Source organism: Rhinatrema bivittatum, chromosome 2 (assembly GCF_901001135.1).
Source record: "Rhinatrema bivittatum chromosome 2, aRhiBiv1.1, whole genome shotgun sequence".
NCBI classification, from domain to species: Eukaryota; Metazoa; Chordata; class Amphibia; order Gymnophiona; family Rhinatrematidae; genus Rhinatrema; species Rhinatrema bivittatum.
In genome coordinates this window covers 661688058-661708306 of record NC_042616.1, presented here as the reverse complement: position 1 = coordinate 661708306, position 20249 = coordinate 661688058, and the positions used below count along the sequence as shown (strand labels likewise).

General features: G+C 46.3%; 1 protein-coding gene across 1 annotated transcript in view; it reads right to left on the bottom strand.

The window, feature by feature from the left end:
- Window positions 1-20249, bottom strand: part of PREX2 (phosphatidylinositol-3,4,5-trisphosphate dependent Rac exchange factor 2) — a 922406-nt gene that overhangs the window by 288559 nt on the left and 613598 nt on the right. The window contains exon 35 of the mRNA XM_029591436.1: window positions 5232-5346. Coding sequence (XP_029447296.1) covers window positions 5232-5346 — 115 coding nt within the window. The remainder of the gene's footprint in view (window positions 1-5231; window positions 5347-20249) is intronic.

Below are 20249 nucleotides of genomic sequence, written 5' to 3'. Positions count from 1 at the left end.
TGGCGGCACTGTAGTGACTCTTCTTCGGCCACTTTGCTGGCAGGGAGTGGGAACTCTGCCAATTCATTACAGTTCCCTGATGCCTCAGGACCTTTCTTTTGCTGATGGGGCGTGGAAACCCCATCAGCATGTCACTGCTCCACATCGCCAGCACTGCAGGTTTTCCTGAATGATGGGTGAGGCAGCTGTGGCAGGAAGGTTTCAGGGGGCAATCTTGCCGCCTCAAAATTTTGTCACCTAAGGTGGCTACCTCACCTTGCCTCATTATAGAACCGCCCCTGATCACTGGATAATTGCAACTCCTGTAGTGTATTCTGAATTTCCACGTAACACATTAAGGGCCTTATTTTCTAAAGTTTCGCAGGCCTGCGATACTTTAGGGAATGAGGGGCGGGGGGCCGAAATGGGGGGCAGTCCTGCGCTAGCCGGCAGCGATTGCACCGCCGCGGTGCGATGCTGCCGGTTTTGCACCCAATAGTGCCACCATAGAAGGTGTAGCTACTGGGCGCGAAATAGGATGCAAAAAGGCCCTTACCTTTTCGTCATCTGCGGCATCTTCGCGGAGTCGGCCCCGGTGACGCCCCGAATCCTTCTCTTCTGGGGTCGACTCCGCCCCCATCTTGGTATCGCATGCGATCCGCCTGGTAAATGACCCCCTTAGTCCCCTTCAAGTCACTCAAAATTCTGCAGCTCATATTTTAACATGAACATATTACCCCAGTCTTACATTTGCTGCACTGGCTCCCTGTGCAGTGGTGAATAGAATATAAAATACCCATCCTTATTTATAATCTCCTTAATAATATCATGTCACCCTAGATTAGCTCAACCTTATGACTTCATACTACCTTTTGCACACTCTGCTCTGCCAGCCAACACCTACTTGAGATAACCCTCCTAGAAAGGTACATGTTTAATCTAAACTCAAGAAGGATCATTGTCTATTATTAGTGCTACTCTGCGGAATTCCTTACCCTTGTCTATTCACAGCACAAAGGACACTAAAGCATTTAGAAAGGCCCTCACAACCTTTTTATTTGCTGAAAGATTTGTTCCAACATGTTCAAATGTAACTCCACCTTGCAGTTCAGGTATTTCTTTTTTTGTTTGTTTTCTCTTTTACTACTTGTTTTACAGCCGCCTTTGTTTATGTTCTAGATCTCCATTTTTGTGGTATCCAATTGGCATCTGATGTAAGTAACATAGATTTGTATGTGCCTTGTTTTGTATCCGTTTTCGATATTATGTATGTTTTATTGTACCCTGCCCCAAACTAGTGGAGGGGTAGATAATAAAAATTGTAAATAAATAAGTAAATAAGCAACATGGAAAACGATGTGATTTACCATACAACTGTATTTTTGACTCTGAGCTCACCATAAACTCTAGAAGCATAGAACAACTGGCTCCTGAAATGAAAGATGCAATGTAGTGATAAAAATCTTTAAAATCTGAAAGCTGTTTATTAGCCCAAGTAAAAAGAGTTTGTTTGTCTAGCTCTCCCCAGACAAGTGTTCACATCACTGGAAGCCGCCATTACAATTAATATTAATCAGCACTCTTGTTAGCAGTCTCAAAGTGATTAAGAATTAAATGGCCATGGATAATAAATTAACCTTTCCTCCTAAGTGATATCCTCCAGCAAAAGGCTGAGCCATATTGGCACAATGGTGTTTGCACTGTTTTCTGCTCACATTGTACTTGTTCTATGGTTAAGTAAATGATTTGGATTTACAGTAATGTCAGCTCAGCATCTTTCATGAGAAATTTCCAATGTGGTATTTTCTATAGAATGAGAACATAAAGGACAAGAGGCCATTATGTTAAACTGGAAGAAGGCAGGCTTTAATGGAATGGGAGATTTTTTTTTTTCTGAGAAGGATGGAGGATACCTGGTACAGACTTTCAGCAGAGAGAGATTTAAAGCAATCGCAGAATTCAAATATCCTTGGGACAGATGCAAAGTAGCACAAATGGCAGGAAATAGGAGAGAAAGAAGACCAGAAATCGAATAAGGTATGTGGCTACACAAAAGACAGGAATGAAAGGGTAGACATGCCTGCTGACATCTTCTATGTGTCTATGAGCACTAAGTTTTCTAAAAAAAAAAAATTAAAAATGAGGAATTCAATAATACAAATCTCATTGGGTATTCTGTTAACTTTGATAATTTTAGATTTGGCTATTTAGGATCTTTTGTACTAGAGGGTTGGCCACTAAGGCCTAAATGCTCATGCTAATTCAGGATCAAAATATATTAGTGGACATATGCTAAAGTTCTCTTTCTATATATTGTATATTTTAGTTTTTTTTATGTTTACCTTATTATATATAAATTGACTTGATTTTGTTTTAATAGTGTTATGTTATTGTTTTACTTTGTTAATGTTCTGTTGTAAGCCACTTTGAACTTTGAAAACAGCAGCATATCAATATCTAAATAAATAAATACAATTAGTATGTACCCACATGGAAATGAGACCACACCTAGAATACTGTGTCAAATTCTGGAGCCATACCTCTGAAAGGATATAGATAGACTGGAGTTAGCCCAGATAAAGGCTAACAAAATGCTGCATAATCTATAGCAAAAGCTATGTGAGATGAGATTTGAGGGCCTAAATGTGTATACCCTACACATTTATGTCATCAAGGAGAAGTGAAGACAGGGACAATAAAATATTCAAATACTGTAACTCAAAGCTATAAATAATGCTCAAGAAGCAAACCTTTTTCAGAGGAGAGAATGCTCATAATATGAAATTCCAACAAGGAGATAGACTCAGGAGTACCATAATTTTTTCACAGGAAGAGTACTGAATGCACAGAATGCTCTCCCAGTGGAAGTGGTAGAGATGGAAATGGTAACAGAATTCAAGAAAGTATGAGATAAGCATAGAGGATTCCTAGCTGTGAAGAAGTGAGGGGAAAGTCAGAGATCAAATGGGGTTTATGGTATTGCACCACAAATTTAATTGGGCAGACAAGATGGGCCTTATGGAATATAATATGAAAATTAGACTTTAAGGGTCACATGGTAAATAGCATAGTGCACTCTCCACCATCTGCTATTTACTATGTGCCCTCTAAATCCTAACATTTAAGACACATCTCGGCATGAGAGTTAAATGTTACCATGTCTGCAGAGCTGGCATGCTAATGTTTAACACTGGGAGGAGACCGTGACCTTAGCACCGCCCCTATACTTAGGCATGGCAGCACTCCTTAGCTGCTGAACTTGACCCAAAGGCTAAGGGGTCTCCGTGCTTTGATCACCTTGCCACCCCACTCTGGACAAAAGAACAAGGGGCTTGATGGCTGAGTTCACTTTCATCCCAACACTGAAGGGACCTTCATGTGTTGGGTCCCCCTCGACCCAATACTCAAAGGATCTCTGCACCCGGATCACCTTTCTAACCCAATCCCCAAGAGACTTAGCAGCTCCAGTCACCCCACTTCCATTCCTGGTCCTACACTGAAGATGCTCAGCAGCCCAAGCTCCCCCTCATAATTAAGCACCTTAGGCAAACCTTCATCCTTACACACTCCACCAGCTCCACCCCACCAATTAGCTTTCAGGCTTAGAGGCCGTCTCCTGACCATGATGATTGTATCACTCCTCTTCCAAGAACAATCCTATAAAAACACATAATTGTTCATGGGGGCGGGGGGGGGGGGCAATTTTCAAAATCCATTTATGCAGATAAATATCAATTTAGCCAGGTAAAAGGGATTTTTTTAAACTGTTTACTCTAAAAGCACCTAAAAGTACAGATAGTTGAAAGGGAAAGTATGCTCACAGTGGTGCAAAACCCACAGGTAAAAGTATCCAAGGACTTTGCACCAAAATGTAGTTTTTAAAATTGCCCCATACATATATATATATATATATATATATGAGAGTAAAATATATAATACAAATTAATTTCAGAAATCTGATTAGTATTGATGAATGTGCCATCTGTGATTTTCGGGGCTAGATTATGAAAAAAAAAGTCAAGAAATATATACAATTTCAAAATAAACATAAGAACATAAGAACATAAGAAAATGCCATACTGGGTCAGACCAAGGGTCCATCAAGCCCAGCATCCTGTTTCCAACAGTGGCCAATCCAGGCCATAAGAACCTGGCAAGTACCCAAAAACTAAATCTATTCATTGTTACCGTTGCTAATAATAGCGGTGGTTATTATATAAGTCAACTTAATTAATAGCAGGTAATGGACTTCTCTTCCAAGAACTTATCCAATCCTTTTTTAAACACAGCTATACTAACTGCACTAACCACATCTTCTGGCAACAAATTCCAGAGTTTAATTGTGCTTGAGTGAAAAAGAACTTTCTCCGATTAGTTTTAAATGTGCCACATGCTAACTTCATGGAATGCCCCTTAGGCTTTCTATTATCTGAAAGAGTAAAAAAAACGATTCACATCTACCCGTTCTAGACCTCTCATGATTTTAAACACCTCTATCATATCCCCCCTCAGCCGTCTCTTCTCCAAGCTGAAAAGTCCTAACCTCTTTAGTCTTTCCTCATAGGGGAGCTTTTCCATTCCCTTTATCATTTTGGTAGCCCTTCTCTGTACCTTCTCCATCACAATTATATCTTTTTTGAGATGCGGCGACCAGAATTGTACACAATATTCAAGGTGCGGTCTCACCATGGAGTGATACAGAGGCATTATGACATTTTCCGTTTTATTCACCATTCCCTTTCTAATAGTTGTGATTAACCTTTGAGAGCTAAGCTGTCTTCATTGGGTCAGTGCAGATGAGGAGAGCATAGTGCTCAAAAAGTAATCACAAATGTATTGTCCAATAAAAAGTTATTACCTACAAAATGTTTTTTGTTAGTTTAGGTATCTAAGTAGACTACTTTATTCCTGTTCTTAAATAAATATATTTTCAAACAAACGTGCTATAAAAATGAATTTATAAGCAAAAAATGGACAAGGTTTATTTTGTTGAATCTTCATCATGTGACATTCAAGTTATCTACTTAAACTGTGTCATGATTAGTGAGATGGTATGGAAAGTGATCTAATAAATATTAGTATACATAAATTTAGCATATTCTTTTGTGATTTTCAATGCACCTTTTATTTATTTTACTTTATTACTTTTTTAACATTTTTATGGTTTCCCCATCATTAGTTACCTACAAAAAAGTGAAGCTGAAAGTTGTTGTACGGCTTAAAATACATCAAAGGAAAGGATAGCTCATTACCTGAGTTTCTGATTATACTGTTTAACTTTCTCTAGTGAAGCCGCATTAATCTGGGACTGGAATTCTTCTACCGACACGTTATCTCTGTAATAATATCCCTCCATGCTCTCCAGTGCTATAAGAGAGAAAGAGCTTTAATTACAGACATAGTAATATAAGAATTGTGATAGTGAGTTTGATCAAAGGTTCATCTTGCCAAGCAGTTTATCTCCAAAAGCTGAAAGTAGCAGGAACTTCGTGAAAGTGTATTAAAAACAGAGTATTCAGATCTTAGCCAGTGTCAAAGACATAATTCTGGGTTTGATGGAACATTGATCTGATCCAGCATAGCATTTTTCACATTCTTATGTGGCATGGTCCATCCCCTGGTATACTCTTGCAGTTAAGAATCATAGTTGAGAGATGTACTGAACACAGGGTGACATTATACTGGCTGCTATGTTTAAATTTTTCATAAAGTTTTCTATTTCTTTTTTTGGAATCTGGTTATAATATTGCCTCCCTTCAGCAATGAGTTCCAGGGAATAACTATGCTATCTAAGGAGAAATACTTCCATTTGTGTATTTTAAGCATGTTGTCTAATATTTTCATTTAAGTTTCAGGCAATAACAGAGAAATATAAATGCAAAAAAAAAATGCAAGTCAGTTTGCATGCATAATACTGAAATCATATATCTTCTGTCCAAGGAATTAATTTCCTGCAATGTCTGGAAGGGGAACATTATTCACAGAAAAGCTCAAGCAAGAAAAACCTTGTATTAAAAGCAGTGTGGAGATTTTCTCTAATTCTTAAATATAGTCTTACAGCATTTTATTTTTTAGATGATTTATTTAGCATAGCTATTTTTGGGGGGATTTGCTAGCCTAGGTCTCTTATCCCCTGGCCCGATATTCAGTGCCACTTAGCTGGATAAGATGGTCACATGCATAGCAAAGACTTTTTATAAGACTGAAGCAAAATATTAGAACCTTCATATACTGTAGGGATGTGCATTCGGATTGACCGCATATGGAAAACGCAACTCAAATTTTTTTTTTTACTTAAAAAAAAGATGGGGCGTATACGAGCAGATTTCCGACATAAATGAACATAGATATGTCGGATACGGCGAATCGCCATGCGCGCGCTTTCTCGCCGCCATTACCTGCGACTCGAGCTCGGAGCCCCGGATTACCTGAAAATGGCGGCGCCCCTGCGGTAACCATGCCAACCTGTCTGACCCTGTCCTGTGAGTCTCAGTGACTCACAGGAAAGGGTGGGAAAGGTCGGCATGGATACCGGAACGCAGCGAATCTGCGTTCACCTTTTCAGAGAAGCACTGAATGCAGCGAATCGCGCTGTCATTCCGTGCTTCTCTGAGGATTTCCTGACGAGCCAGCAGCACTATAAAAGCAGCAGCAGCACGAGGACTGACGGACATTGTCAGCGATTCAGTGGGGAGGTGGGATCGGGATCGTGCAGGGTGGGCTTAGGCAGGCTGAGGCAGAGAAGATAGCAGAACCCGATTTGATAGACAACACAGAACAGAACCAGATTTGATAGACAACACAGAACAGATTCTTTGTTAGGGAAAAAAAAAAAAAGAACATTCTTATTGAGTGAGTCTGTACATTTTATCCTGGGCAGTGCCAGGCAGGGCTGGCAGTACTCTGCCTCATATTTGCTATTTTTAAACAGACTTAAAAGCATTCTCCTTGAGTGGTTCAGTGCTGGCTGGGCAGCAGTTCCAGGGCTGGGAGTACTCTGCCTCATATCTACTTTAGTTCTATGTGCACTGCAGTGCACACAGACAGACACATTCCGTGCATTGCCAGGCAGACAGTGAGGCAGTGGGCATTGTAAACAGAGTGAACATTGCCCTTCAGCGAGTCTGTTACATTTGCTATTTTTAAACAGACTTAAAAGCATTCTCCTTGAGTGGTTCAGTGCTGGGTGGGCACTGGGCAGCAGTTCCAGGGCTGGGAATACCCTGCCTCATATATACTTTAGTTCTATGTGCACTGCAGTGCACACAGACAGACACATTCCGTGCATTGCCAGGCAGGCAGTGAGGCAGTGGGCATTGTAAACAGAGTGAACATTGCCCTTCAGCGAGTCTGTTACATTTGCTATTTTTAAACAGACTTAAAAGCATTCTCCTTGAGTGGTTCAGTGCTGGGTGGGCAGTGCCAGGGCTGGCACTGGCAGTACTCTGCCTCATATCTACTGAAAAGGAAGCTTGTTCTCTGTGCACTCACTGCACACACACAGACACATTCCGTGCATTGCCAGGCAGGCAGTGAGGCAGTGGGCATTGTAAACAGAGTGAACACATTCTCCTTCAGTGGTTCAGTGCTGGGTGGGCAGCAGTTCCAGTGCTGGGAGTACCCTGCCTCATATCTACTTTAGTTCTATGTGCACTGCAGTGCACACAGACAGACACATTCCGTGCATTGCCAGGCAGGCAGTGAGGCAGTGGGCATTGTAAACAGAGTGAACATTGCCCTTCAGCGAGTCTGTTACATTTGCTATTTTTAAACAGACTTAACCGCATTGTCCTTGAGTGGTTCAGTGCTGGGTGGGCAGCAGTTCCAGGGCTGGGAGTACCCTGCCTCATATCTACTGAAAAGGAAGCTTGTTCTCTGTGCACTCACTGCACACACACAGACAGACACATTCCGTGCATTGCCAGGCAGGCAGTGGGCATTGTAAACAGAGTGAAGATTGGCCTTCAGCGAGTCTGTTCAATTTGTTATTTTTAAACAGACGTAACCGCATTGTCCTTGAGTGGTTCAGTGCTGGGTGGGCAGCAGTTCCAGGGCTGGGAGTACCCTGCCTCATATCTACTGAAAAGGAAGCTTGTTCTCTGTGCACTCACTGCACACACACAGACAGACACATTCCGTGCATTGCCAGGCAGGCAGTGGGCATTGTAAACAGAGTGAAGATTGGCCTTCAGCGAGTCTGTTCAATTTGTTATTTTTAAACAGACGTAACCGCATTGTCCTTGAGTGGTTCAGTGCTGGGTGGGCAGCAGTTCCAGGGCTGGGAGTACCCTGCCTCATATCTACTGAAAAGGAAGCTTGTTCTCTGTGCACTCACTGCACACACACAGACAGACACATTCCGTGCATTGCCAGGCAGGCAGTGAGGCAGTGGGCATTGTAAACAGAGTGAACATTGCCCTTCAGCGAGTCTGTTACATTTGCTATTTTTAAACAGACTTAACCGCATTGTCCTTGAGTGGTTCAGTGCTGGGTGGGCAGCAGTTCCAGGGCTGGGAGTACCCTGCCTCATATCTACTGAAAAGGAAGCTTGTTCTCTGTGCACTCACTGCACACACACAGACAGACACATTCCGTGCATTGCCAGGCAGGCAGTGGGCATAAACAGAGTGAAGATTGGCCTTAAGCGAGTCTGTTCAATTTGTTATTTTTAAACAGACGTAACCGCATTGTCCTTGAGTGGTTCAGTGCTGGGTGGGCAGCAGTTCCAGGGCTGGGAGTACCCTGCCTCATATCTACTGAAAAGGAAGCTTGTTCTCTGTGCACTCCCTGCACACACACAGACAGACACATTCCGTGCATTGCCAGGCAGGCAGTGAGGCAGTGGGCATTGTAAACAGAGTGAACATTGCCCTTCAGCGAGTCTGTTACATTTGCTATTTTTAAACAGACTTAAAAGCATTCTCCTTGAGTGGTTCAGTGCTGGGTGGGCAGTGCCAGGGCTGGCACTGGCAGTACTCTGCCTCATATCTACTGAAAAGGAAGCTTGTTCTCTGTGCACTCACTGCACACACACAGACACATTCCGTGCATTGCCAGGCAGGCAGTGAGGCAGTGGGCATTGTAAACAGAGTGAACACATTCTCCTTCAGTGGTTCAGTGCTGGGTGGGCAGCAGTTCCAGTGCTGGGAGTACCCTGCCTCATATCTACTTTAGTTCTATGTGCACTGCACACACACAGACAGACACATTCCGTGCATTGCCAGGCAGGCAGTGGGCATTGTAAACAGAGTGAAGATTGGCCTTCAGCGAGTCTGTTACATTTGCTATTTTTAAACAGACTTAACCGCATTGTCCTTGAGTGGTTCAGTGCTGGGTGGGCAGCAGTTCCAGGGCTGGGAGTACCCTGCCTCATATCTACTGAAAAGGAAGCTTGTTCTCTGTGCACTCACTGCACACACACAGACAGACACATTCCGTGCATTGCCAGGCAGGCAGTGGGCATAAACAGAGTGAAGATTGGCCTTAAGCGAGTCTGTTCAATTTGTTATTTTTAAACAGACGTAACCGCATTGTCCTTGAGTGGTTCAGTGCTGGGTGGGCAGCAGTTCCAGGGCTGGGAGTACTCTGCCTCATATCTACTTTAGTTCTATGTGCACTGCAGTGCACACAGACAGACACATTCCGTGCATTGCCAGGCAGGCAGTGAGGCAGTGGGCATTGTAAACAGAGTGAACATTGCCCTTCAGCGAGTCTGTTACATTTGCTATTTTTAAACAGACTTAACCGCATTGTCCTTGAGTGGTTCAGTGCTGGGTGGGCAGCAGTTCCAGGGCTGGGAGTACCCTGCCTCATATCTACTGAAAAGGAAGCTTGTTCTCTGTGCACTCACTGCACACACACAGACAGACACATTCCGTGCATTGCCAGGCAGGCAGTGGGCATTGTAAACAGAGTGAAGATTGGCCTTAAGCGAGTCTGTTCAATTTGTTATTTTTAAACAGACGTAACCGCATTGTCCTTGAGTGGTTCAGTGCTGGGTGGGCAGCAGTTCCAGGGCTGGGAGTACCCTGCCTCATATCTACTGAAAAGGAAGCTTGTTCTCTGTGCACTCACTGCACACACACAGACAGACACATTCCGTGCATTGCCAGGCAGGCAGTGAGGCAGTGGGCATTGTAAACAGAGTGAAGATTGGCCTTCAGCGAGTCTGTTCAATCTGCTATTTTTAAACAGACTTAACCGCATTGTCCTTGACTTGGTCCGTTCATTTTGTTATTTTAAACAGACTGAGCATTCTTCTTGAGTGGGTCTGTTAATTTAGTTATTTTAAACTGACCGAACATTATTATTGTGGGACAGTGGGCAGTGTTACCACTAGTACTCATTGACATTAAATCCATAATGTCAGGGAAAGGGAGATGCAAGCGACTTAGTGGGAATGGCAGCGGAGGCACCGCAAAAGACACCAGCGCAACACCACCAGTACAGGTAAAAAGGCAACTGTCGCAATCAAACGTCTTTGTAGGGGATGGCAGTTCCATGGCAAAAAAAAAGAAATCAGACCATGAAACTTTGCAATCGCCAGCACCTGTTTCTGGCACTGTAGTTTTGGAGGAGAGTGAAGAGGAGGCAGAGTCTAGCCAGACAAAAGTTACACACCCAAGAGCAGCCAGGGGACAGAAGTGTCCTGCAAAACTTTGCGGTGACAAGGTAGCGCTGGCCCTGTTAGCTTCTGATTCAGAAGAAGAATCTTCTTGGATGGGATTCTCATCAGAAACGGAAGATGTTATACCTGAGCAATCTTCGGTAGAATTGTCAGTTAGTCCTGTTTTAGCCTCCACCTCCAGAAATCTGCGGCAGGGGAGACATTCCACTGATATCGAGGAGGAGGAAGAGCTGTCAGAAGGGAGACAGAGGGTGACTGTTGCCCCCGCTGGCATTGCTTCGCCGGGTGCAGTGGGTGCACCACCCACACCCAGTAGTACCTCAACTCCAGTGCCACCATCCACCCCCAGGGCGGGAAAGAGAGGAGGATCACAAAAGAAATCTGCGATCTGGGCACATTTTAAAGTGACAGAAGACCCGCGTTATGCTCGGTGTAATTACTGTGCCAGGGATATTAGCAGAGGCAAGCAACTGGGACATCTGTCAAATTTTGGCATGGAGTATCATGTTAAGAGGCAACACCCAACAAGATTACTGCCATCTGGGGATGGTAGCATTTTCCGTCAGGGGACCCCTTCCCCTTCCAACCAGGGTGCAGTGGTAGGAAAGCAGCAGAGTCAGCCCACGCCCTCATACCCTTCTAGCAGTCAGGCGGCAGGCCAGAAACCCACTGACATGTGGGAGAAGCGACAATGCACCATGGAGGAAATGGGGTGGAGTGCGGTAACGCTATCCCGGGGTAGGAGGCAGGCAGCCGCAAAAGTAGTAACCAGGAGCATTGGGGAAATGATTGCCCTTGATGACCAGCCCCAGCAGTTAGTTGAGAATGTGGGTTTCAAACGTTTCTTGAAGGTCGTACTTCCAAATTACAAAGTCCCCTCCAGAACCACATTTAGTAGAAAGGTCATCCCCAGCCTGTACAAGCACTGTGTCAGTCGCGTGCAAGCACTGCTAGGTAAGGCAGACGGAAGAGTGCATTTCACCTGCGATATCTGGACCGCCATGAATGCTGCACACTCTTACCTCTCTCTGACAGCACACTGGTGGGACATGGCAGAGGCAGGGGCAGCCAGCAGCTCTATTACTGAACAAGCATCAGGGTGGAGGTGGGCTTTACTGAACACCCACCTGACGGACCATGCCCATACCGCTGCCAATATTCTAGCATGCATCAGAAAGATGCTGGCGAGCTGGAAAGTACACCAGCGAGACAGTAAAACGCGGGCAGGCTTTTTTGTCACAGACAACGGTGCAAACATGGTTAAGGCAATAAGCGATGGGCGGTTTAAGAACATCCGATGTTTTGCACACACTCTGCATCTGGTAGTGAAGTCAGGTTTGGGCTTGGAGTCCAAGGACAAGGAGACTGAATACCTGCGTAGGTTAATACAGAAGTGCAGGAACATAGCAGCACACTTCCACAGAAGTGTCAGGGCGGGGCAGGTTCTCCGAGAAAATCAGACTGCTTTGGATATGCCCGAGAAGCGTCTCATTCAAGACGTTCCCACCCGGTGGAATTCCACCTTTATGATGCTGGAGAGGTTATTGGAGCTGCAGACACCCCTTCATGAACTTTCTGGTACAATAGACATAGGTGTACAGAATCCCCTAGGGCATCACGATTGGTTAGTCATGAGTCAGCTGGTAAAAATCCTGCAGCCCTTCAAGGACGTCACGGAGGAGCTGAGTTTCAGAAGTTCCACCTTGGCTGACATCATCCCTATAGTGAAATTCCTGGATGACCATTTGGAAGGCATTAAACGGCAAGAGGGAATGACTGCTGAGGTGCTGCAGTGTGTGGACGTTTTGCAGCAGCAGGTGAAAGACAGATTAAGGCCTTTAACAGAGGACAGCACATACATGCTCGCCTCTGTCTGTGATCCCCGTGTGAAAGGTAAAATCGCCCTACAGACCAATTGTCTGTCATTTGTGAAGGAGCTGTTGTTAGCACAGGTCCGTGAACAGGAGCACCATAGGCGGAGACAGATTAGGCTTGAAGCACAGGTGGAAACAGCAGGCACGTCACAGAGTTGTGCTGCTGCTATCCCTGGCAGGAGAAGGACTGTGTCAGTGACAGATACTATTACTAGTGCCTCCACCTCAACGTCAGAACGCCCAAGGCATGTTGGCCATAAAGATACATCAGTTGTGCAACGGGCGAGAGAGAAAGTAACTGGATTGAGTGACTCTCAGCCCTCCCAAGCACAGGAGGAGACAGCAGCAGAGCTGTCAGTGAAACGGTATCTCTCAGAGCCGATAGAGAATACGCAGACAGATCCGCTGGCATATTGGGCACACAAGTCCACTGTCTGGCCACACCTAGCCAAAGTGGCTGAAGGATATCTGTCATGTCCACCAACAAGTGTGCCCAGTGAACATGTTTTTTCAATGACAGGGGATATCATGAGCCCTCACCGCTCAAGGCTTTCACCGGTCTTGATGGAAATGCTAGTGTTTTTGAAAGTAAACCTGCCAGTGCTTGGCTTTCCCGATTTTCCTTGTGAATGGCAAGATGAATAAAAGCTATTGAAAGGAGCCTTGCAGCAGTTCCAATTGCCTCCTATGCTCAAGATAATGTAAGCAGTAAGCACTGCAGCACATGTTCTTGACATGAATCGCTGTGTCTGACCGGCATCTACTGTGCAGCCCTAGTGTTCCCACAAGTGTTTTAACTCCGTTGCTGTTCCTGCCTGTACCTCCAGGCCTTGTGTCCCTAGCTGGGCAGTTCCATTTTGTTATTTTAAACAGACTGAGCATTGTCCTTCAGAGTGGGTCTGTTGATATTGCTATTTTAAACAGACTGAGCATTGACCTTCAGAGTGGGTCCGTTAATTGTGTTCTTTTAAACAGACTGAGCATAGTCCTTGAGTGGGTCCGTTAATTTTGTTCTTTTAAACAGACTGAGCATTGACCTTCAGAGTGGGTCCGTTAATTTTCTTATTTTAAACAGACTGAGCATATTCCTTGAGTGGGTCCGTTAATTTTGTTCTTTTAAACAGACTGAGCATTCTTCTTCAAGGCCGAAGTGGAGAAGGGTTCCATGTGAACAGCAGTTCAACATGGGTCAGCCGGTCCTAACAGATAGGCGAGCGCCGTTCGGAAGGGACGGGCGATGGCCTCCGTCGTCCTCGGCCGATCGAAAGGGAGTCGGGTTCAGATCCCCGAACCCGGAGTGGCGGAGATTCGGCGCTGGGCTCTTCCCTCTTCACTCGCCGTTACTGAGGGAATCCTGGTTAGTTTCTTTTCCTACGCTGCTTGTGTCCCTAGCTGGGATTGACATCTGTCCTCAAATGATGTGCCTGTTCATCCAGACCTTGTGTTCCCACGCGTATTCTTATTTCTGAGAGATTTTCCGATTCCTTTGTCATCAGCTAAAGTGCATAAGATGCGTTGATGAATAGTTTTGAAGATGACACATATGGCTTTATAGATGATACGGAAGTGGACGGGTAGCCAATGTAACTCTTTCAGAATGGGAGATATGTGGTCTCTCTTTCTTGCGCCTGTTAGTAATCGGGCTGCTGAATTTTGAACCATCTGTAGTGGTTTGGAATAGGATGAGGGCAGACCTAGCAATAGGGAACTGCAGTAGTCTAATTTCGCAAAAATGACTGCTTGGATGATCGTTCTGAAGTCTTGAGCATGGAAAAGAGGTCTTATCCTCTTCCGAACCTGGAGTTTATAGAAGCAGTCTTTGGTTGTTTTGTTGATATGTGCCTTGAAGTTTAGCCGGTTGTCTATTATCACTCCTAAGTCTGTAACTTGTGTGGTAGGTAGGTTGGTGGGAAGAGTAGTGTTGGAGATATTGTTTTCAGGAGAGATGAGTAGGATTTCTGTCTTGGATGAGTTTAAGATGAGGTGTAGGTTGTTTACTACTTGTTTGATTTTCTGGTGGCATGTTTCCCAGTAGTCAAGAGTTTTAGAGTATGTGTCTTTGATATGGATGATGATTTCAATATCATCTGCGTAAAGGAAGTACTTTAGATTGAGGTCGGTAAGAAGTTGGCAGAGAGGAAGAAGATAGATATTAAATAGGGTCGGAGATAATCAAGAACCTTGAGGGACTCCTATGACAGAGTCAAATCTTGAGGATTCCTTGTTTTGGAGTTTAACTTTGTAACCTCTGTTATCGAGAAACGTTTTGAACCAGGATCGGACGGTGCCGCTGATTCCTATGGACGAAAGCTGGTTTAGGAGGATGGCGTGGTTGACCGTGTCGAACGCTGCGGAAAGGTCTAACAAGATCAATAGGAAAGAGTTTCCTTTGTCGAGGCCCATTAAGATATAATATTATATCTTACAGTTATGGTTTGGATCATATTCTTTAGGTCAAGAAGGTTGTCTATAATTACTCCCAGGTCTCTCACATGGTTGTGGGTGAGAAGGTGTTTGTGATGGATCTGAGATGGGAGGTTTTCTTGCTTGTAGGAAATGAAGAGGAGTTTAGTTTTAGAGGCATTGAGGACCAGGTTTAGACTGTTGAGGAGATTAGTGGTGGCTTCGGCTTGTAAGCTGTTGTTCCAAAGTGCGATGGCTTTCTTAATAGATTCTGTTATGGGAATAAGAATCTGAACATCGTCTGCATAGATGTAGTGAATGAGGTTAAGACTACTTAACAGTTGGCAAAGGGGAAGGAGGAAACGGCGGGGGTAACGGCAAAGCTGCTGCCAGGGGGGGCTATAACACGCGCCGCCGGAGCGGCGGGCCACCTGCCCCCCCTGGGCCTTCCCAGCCGACACGGAGCCGGTTGCGGCGTTCCGCCGCGGAGGAAATGCGCCCTGCGGCCGTCCGGGAGGCGTTCCCCGCCCCCCCCCGCGAAAGGGGTGGGGGATGCGCCGAAAGCCCCCCCGGTCCCACCGAACCCGCCGCCGGGTTGAATCCTCCAGGCGGACTGCACGCACCCCACCCGTTTACCTCTTAATGGTTTCCCGCCCTTTTGAACTCGCTCTTGAAAGTTGTTTTCAACTTTCCCTTACGTACTTATTGATTTTACTGCTTTACTTTATTTTTTTTATTCCTGGACGGGGCCGGGGCCGTCCGGGAGGCGTTCCCCGCCCCCCCGCGAAAGGGGTGGGGGATGCGCCGAAACCACCCCCGGTCCCACCGAACCCGCCGGGTTGAATCCTCCAGGCGGACTGCACGCACCCCACCCGTTTACCTCTTAACGGTTTCCCGCCCTTTTGAACTCGCTCTTGAAAGTTGTTTTCAACTTTCCCTTACGTACTTATTGATTTTACTGCTTTACTTTATTTTTTTTATTCCTGGACGGGGCCGGGGCCGTCCGGGAGGCGTTCCCCGCCCCCCCGCGAAAGGGGTGGGGGATGCGCCGAAACCACCCCCGGTCCCACCGAACCCGCCGGGTTCAATCCTCCAGGTGGACTGCACGCACCTCACCCGTTTACCTCTTAACGGTTTCCCGCCCTTTTGAACTCGCTCTTGAAAGTTGTTTTCAACTTTCCCTTACGTACTTATTGATTTTATATATTTACTTTATTTTTTTATTCCTGGACGGGGCCGGGGCCGTCCGGGAGGCGTTCCCCGCCCCCCCGCGAAAGGGGTGGGGGATGTGCCGAAACCACCCCCGGTCCCACCGAACCCGCCGCCGGGTTGAATCCTCCAGGCGGACTGCACGCACCCCACCCGTTTACCTCTTAACGGTTTCCCGCCCTTTTGAACTCGCTCTTGAAAGTTGTTTTCAACTTTCCCTTACGTACTTATTGATTTTACTGCTTTACTTTATTTTTTTTATTCCTGGACGGGGCCGGGGCCGTCTGGGAGGCGTTCCCCGCCCCCCCGCGAAAGGGGTGGGGGATGCGCCGAAACCACCCCCGGTCCCACCGAACCCGCCGCCGGGTTCAATCCTCCAGGCGGACTGCACGCACCTCACCCGTTTAACTCTTAACGGTTTCCCGCCCTTTTGAACTCGCTCTTGAAAGTTGTTTTCAACTTTCCCTTACGTACTTATTGATTTTATATATTTACTTTATTTTTTTATTCCTGGACGGGGCCGGGGCCGTCCGGGAGGCGTTCCCCGCCCCCCCGCGAAAGGGGTGGGGGATGCGCCTAAACCACCCCCGGTCCCACCGAACCCGCCGGGTTCAATCCTCCAGGTGGACTGCACGCACCTCACCCGTTTAACTCTTAACGGTTTCCCGCCCTTTTGAACTCGCTCTTGAAAGTTGTTTTCAACTTTCCCTTACGTACTTATTGATTTTATTGATTTACTTTATTTATTTATACCGGCATTGCATCCGCTGTAGGCTTCCCTGGTCGGTCTTGTGCATTTGAATAAACGGAGAGGAATTTGTAGGTCGATAATGGTGTGTTGGTGAATGATTTTTTATATCAAGGTGATGGATTTGTAAATGACTCTGAACTGAATTGGTAACCAGTGGAGGTCTTTTAGGACTGGGGAAATGTGGCCTCCTTTCCTAGTGTTTGTTAGTAGACTGGCTGCTGCGTTTTCAACCATTTGGAGTGGTTTCGTGTATGAGGAAGGGAGTCCAAGTAATGTAGAGTTGCAGTAGTAGAAAATGAGGGCTTGGAGGATGGTTCTGAAGTGTTTGGCGTGGAAGAGTGGTCTTATCCTTTTTTAAACTTGCAGTTTATAGAAGCAGTCTTTGGTGGTTTTATTGGGGGGCCACTACCGGCCTAACACCGTCCGCCGGCTGATCCTCCATCAGAAGGACTTGGGCCCCCGAGCGGCGCTGGGGAGCCGGTCTTCCGTATGCCACATTTCCCGCGCCCGCCGGACAGGCGGGGATTCGGCGCTGGGCTCTTCCCTCTTCACTCGCCGTTACTGAGGGAATCCTGGTTAGTTTCTTTTCCTCCACAGCTTGTGTCCCTAGGTGGACCCTGCGGGTCGGTACGGCAAGAGCGGTATTCAAACAGCAAGCAATGGGGTATGAAAATACAGACCCCTGTGTACTTACTTGGTATAGGTTTTGCTAGGAGTAAGAATTTGTTGAGGATAATGTCAGTTTCTTAATAAGATCTCATGCTTTGACTGTTGAGGAGATTAGTGATGGCTTGTAAGCTGTTGTTCCAAAGTGCGATGGCTTTGTTAATAGATTCTGTTATGGGAATAAGAATCTGAACATCGTCTGCATAGATGTAGTGAATGAGGTTGACTACTTAACAGTTGGCAAAGGGGAAGGAGGAAACGGCGGGGGAAACGGCGAAGCTGCTGCCGGGGGGGGGGGGGGGGGGGGGGCAATAACACGCGCCGGAAATGGTATTTAACCTTAGATGGAGTTTACCACCCACTTTGGCCTGCATTCCCAAACAAACAGACTACGAGAAAACCCGGTCCCGGAGCGCCGGGGGCCGCTACCGGCCTAACACCGTCCGCGGGCTGAGGCTTGATGAGAAGGACTTGGGGCCCCGAGCGGCGCCAGAGAGGCGATCTTCCGTACGCCACATTTCCCGCGCCCGCCGGACGAGCAAGGATTCGGCGCTGGGCTCTTCCCTCTTCACTCGCCGTTACGGAGGGAATCCTGGTTAGTTTCTTTTCCTCCGCGGCTTGTGTCCATAGGTGGGATTGACCTCTGTCCTAGAATGATGTGCCTCTTCATCCAGGCCTAGTGTTCCTACTGGTGTTTTAAGTCCATTGCTGTGCCTGCCTGTTCATCCAGACCTTGTGTTCCCACACGTATTATTATTTCTGAGAGATCTTCCAATTCCTTTGTCATTTTCTGAAGTGCATAAGTAGGGTAGCTAAATGAGGAGAATATTGGAGGGGCGAAGTTCCATATTGAAAGCTGAGTAGCTTTACTTATCTAGTGAAAGTTTGAAGGATCAGGGAAGGCTTGTAAGAATAGCCAAGTTTGTTAATAGATTCTGTTATGGGAATAAGAATCTGAACATCGTCTGCATAGATGTAGTGAATGAGGTTAAGACAAGTTAACAGTTGCCAAAGGGGAAGGAGGAAACGCCGGGAGGGGGGGCTATAACACGCGCCGCTGGAGCAGCGGGCCACCTGCCCCCCCTGGGCCTTCCCAGCCGAACCGTAGCCGGTCACGGCACACCGCCGCAGAGGAAATGCGCCCTGCGGGGGCCGGGGCCGTCCGGGAGGCGTTCCCCGCCCCTCCCCCACCCCCCGCGAAAGAGGTGGGGGTGGGGGATCCGCCGAAACCCCGGTCCGACCGAACCCGCCGGGTTGAATCCTGCGGGCGGACTGCACGGACCCCACCCATTTACCTCTTTACAATTTCACGCCCTCTTGAACTCCCTCTTCAAAGTTGTTTTCAACTTTCCCTTGCGGTACTTACTTATTTATTTTATTTATTTAAGGTTTTTTTATACCGGCATTCATGAAATCGTTCACATGATGTCGCTTTACAGAAAACAGGGGTGCAAAGAAAACAACCTATAACATAAATACACGTGGTGAAGAGATGCAGTTACAATTAACTGGGGCTATGAACTGGGAGTGTAAGAAATAAAGAGGGATAGAGGAGGTTAATTATATACATGTGTAGAATATAAAAATATACAAGAGTACATTACAAATATGGCGTCCAATATATACAGCTTCTGAGCTGAGAATTTATTGATGGTGTGTGTTAGGTGCAGTTCGGGAAGGCTTGCCTGAAAAGCCATGTCTTGAGTCTTTTCCGAAAGGTTAGGAGGCAAGGTTCATTTCTGAGATCTGGGGGGATGGAGTTCCATAACGGTGGACCTGCTGTGGAAAGGGCTCAATCTCTAAAGGTGCTGTGATAAGTGGTTTTGGAGGGTGGAACAAGGAGGCATCCTCTGTAGGCTTCCCTGGTCGGTCTTGTGCATTTGTATAAACGGAGAGGAATTTGTAGGTCGATTATGGTGTGTTGGTGAAAGATTTTGTATATCAAGGTGATGGATTTGTAAATGACTCTGAACTGAATTGGTAACCAGTGGAGGTCTTTTAGGACTGGGGAAATGTGGTCTCTTTTCCTAGTGTTTGTTAGTAGACGGGCTGCTGCGTTTTGAACCATTTGGAGTGGTTTTGTGTATGAGGAAGGGAGTCCAAGAAATGTAGAGTTGCAGTAGTCTAATTTGGAGAAAATGAGGGCTTGGAGGATCCTGGTTAGTGTCTTTTCCTCCGCGGCTTGTGTCCCTAGCTGTGATTGAACTCTGTCCTCGAATGATGTGCCTCTTCATCCAGGCCTTGTGTCCCTAGCTGGGATCGACCTCTGTGCTCGACTGCTGCGCCTCTTCATCCCGGCCTTGTGTTCCCACAGGTGTTTTAACTCAGTTGCTGTACCCATTCTTCCGGGCCTTGTGTTCCCACAGGTGTTTTAACTCAGTGGCGGTGCCTGTTCATCCAGGCCTTGTGTTCCCACAGGTGTTTTAACTCAGTGGCTGTGCCTGTTCATCCAGGCCTTGTGTTCCCACAAGTGTTTTAACCTGGTTGCTGTGCCTGTTCATGCAGGCCTTGTGTCCCTAGCTGGAATTGACCTCTGTCCTCGAATGATGTACCTGTTCATCCAGGCCTTGTGTTCCCACACGTATTCTTATTTGTGAGAGATCCTAGGCTCCAATTCGTTTGTCATCAGCTGAAGTGCGTAAGTACAGTCTGAATTCACTAGACGCCAATGGAATTCACTAGACGCCAACGATATTCACTGGACGCCAATGTAAACACCGGGTACACACAACTCTAGGGG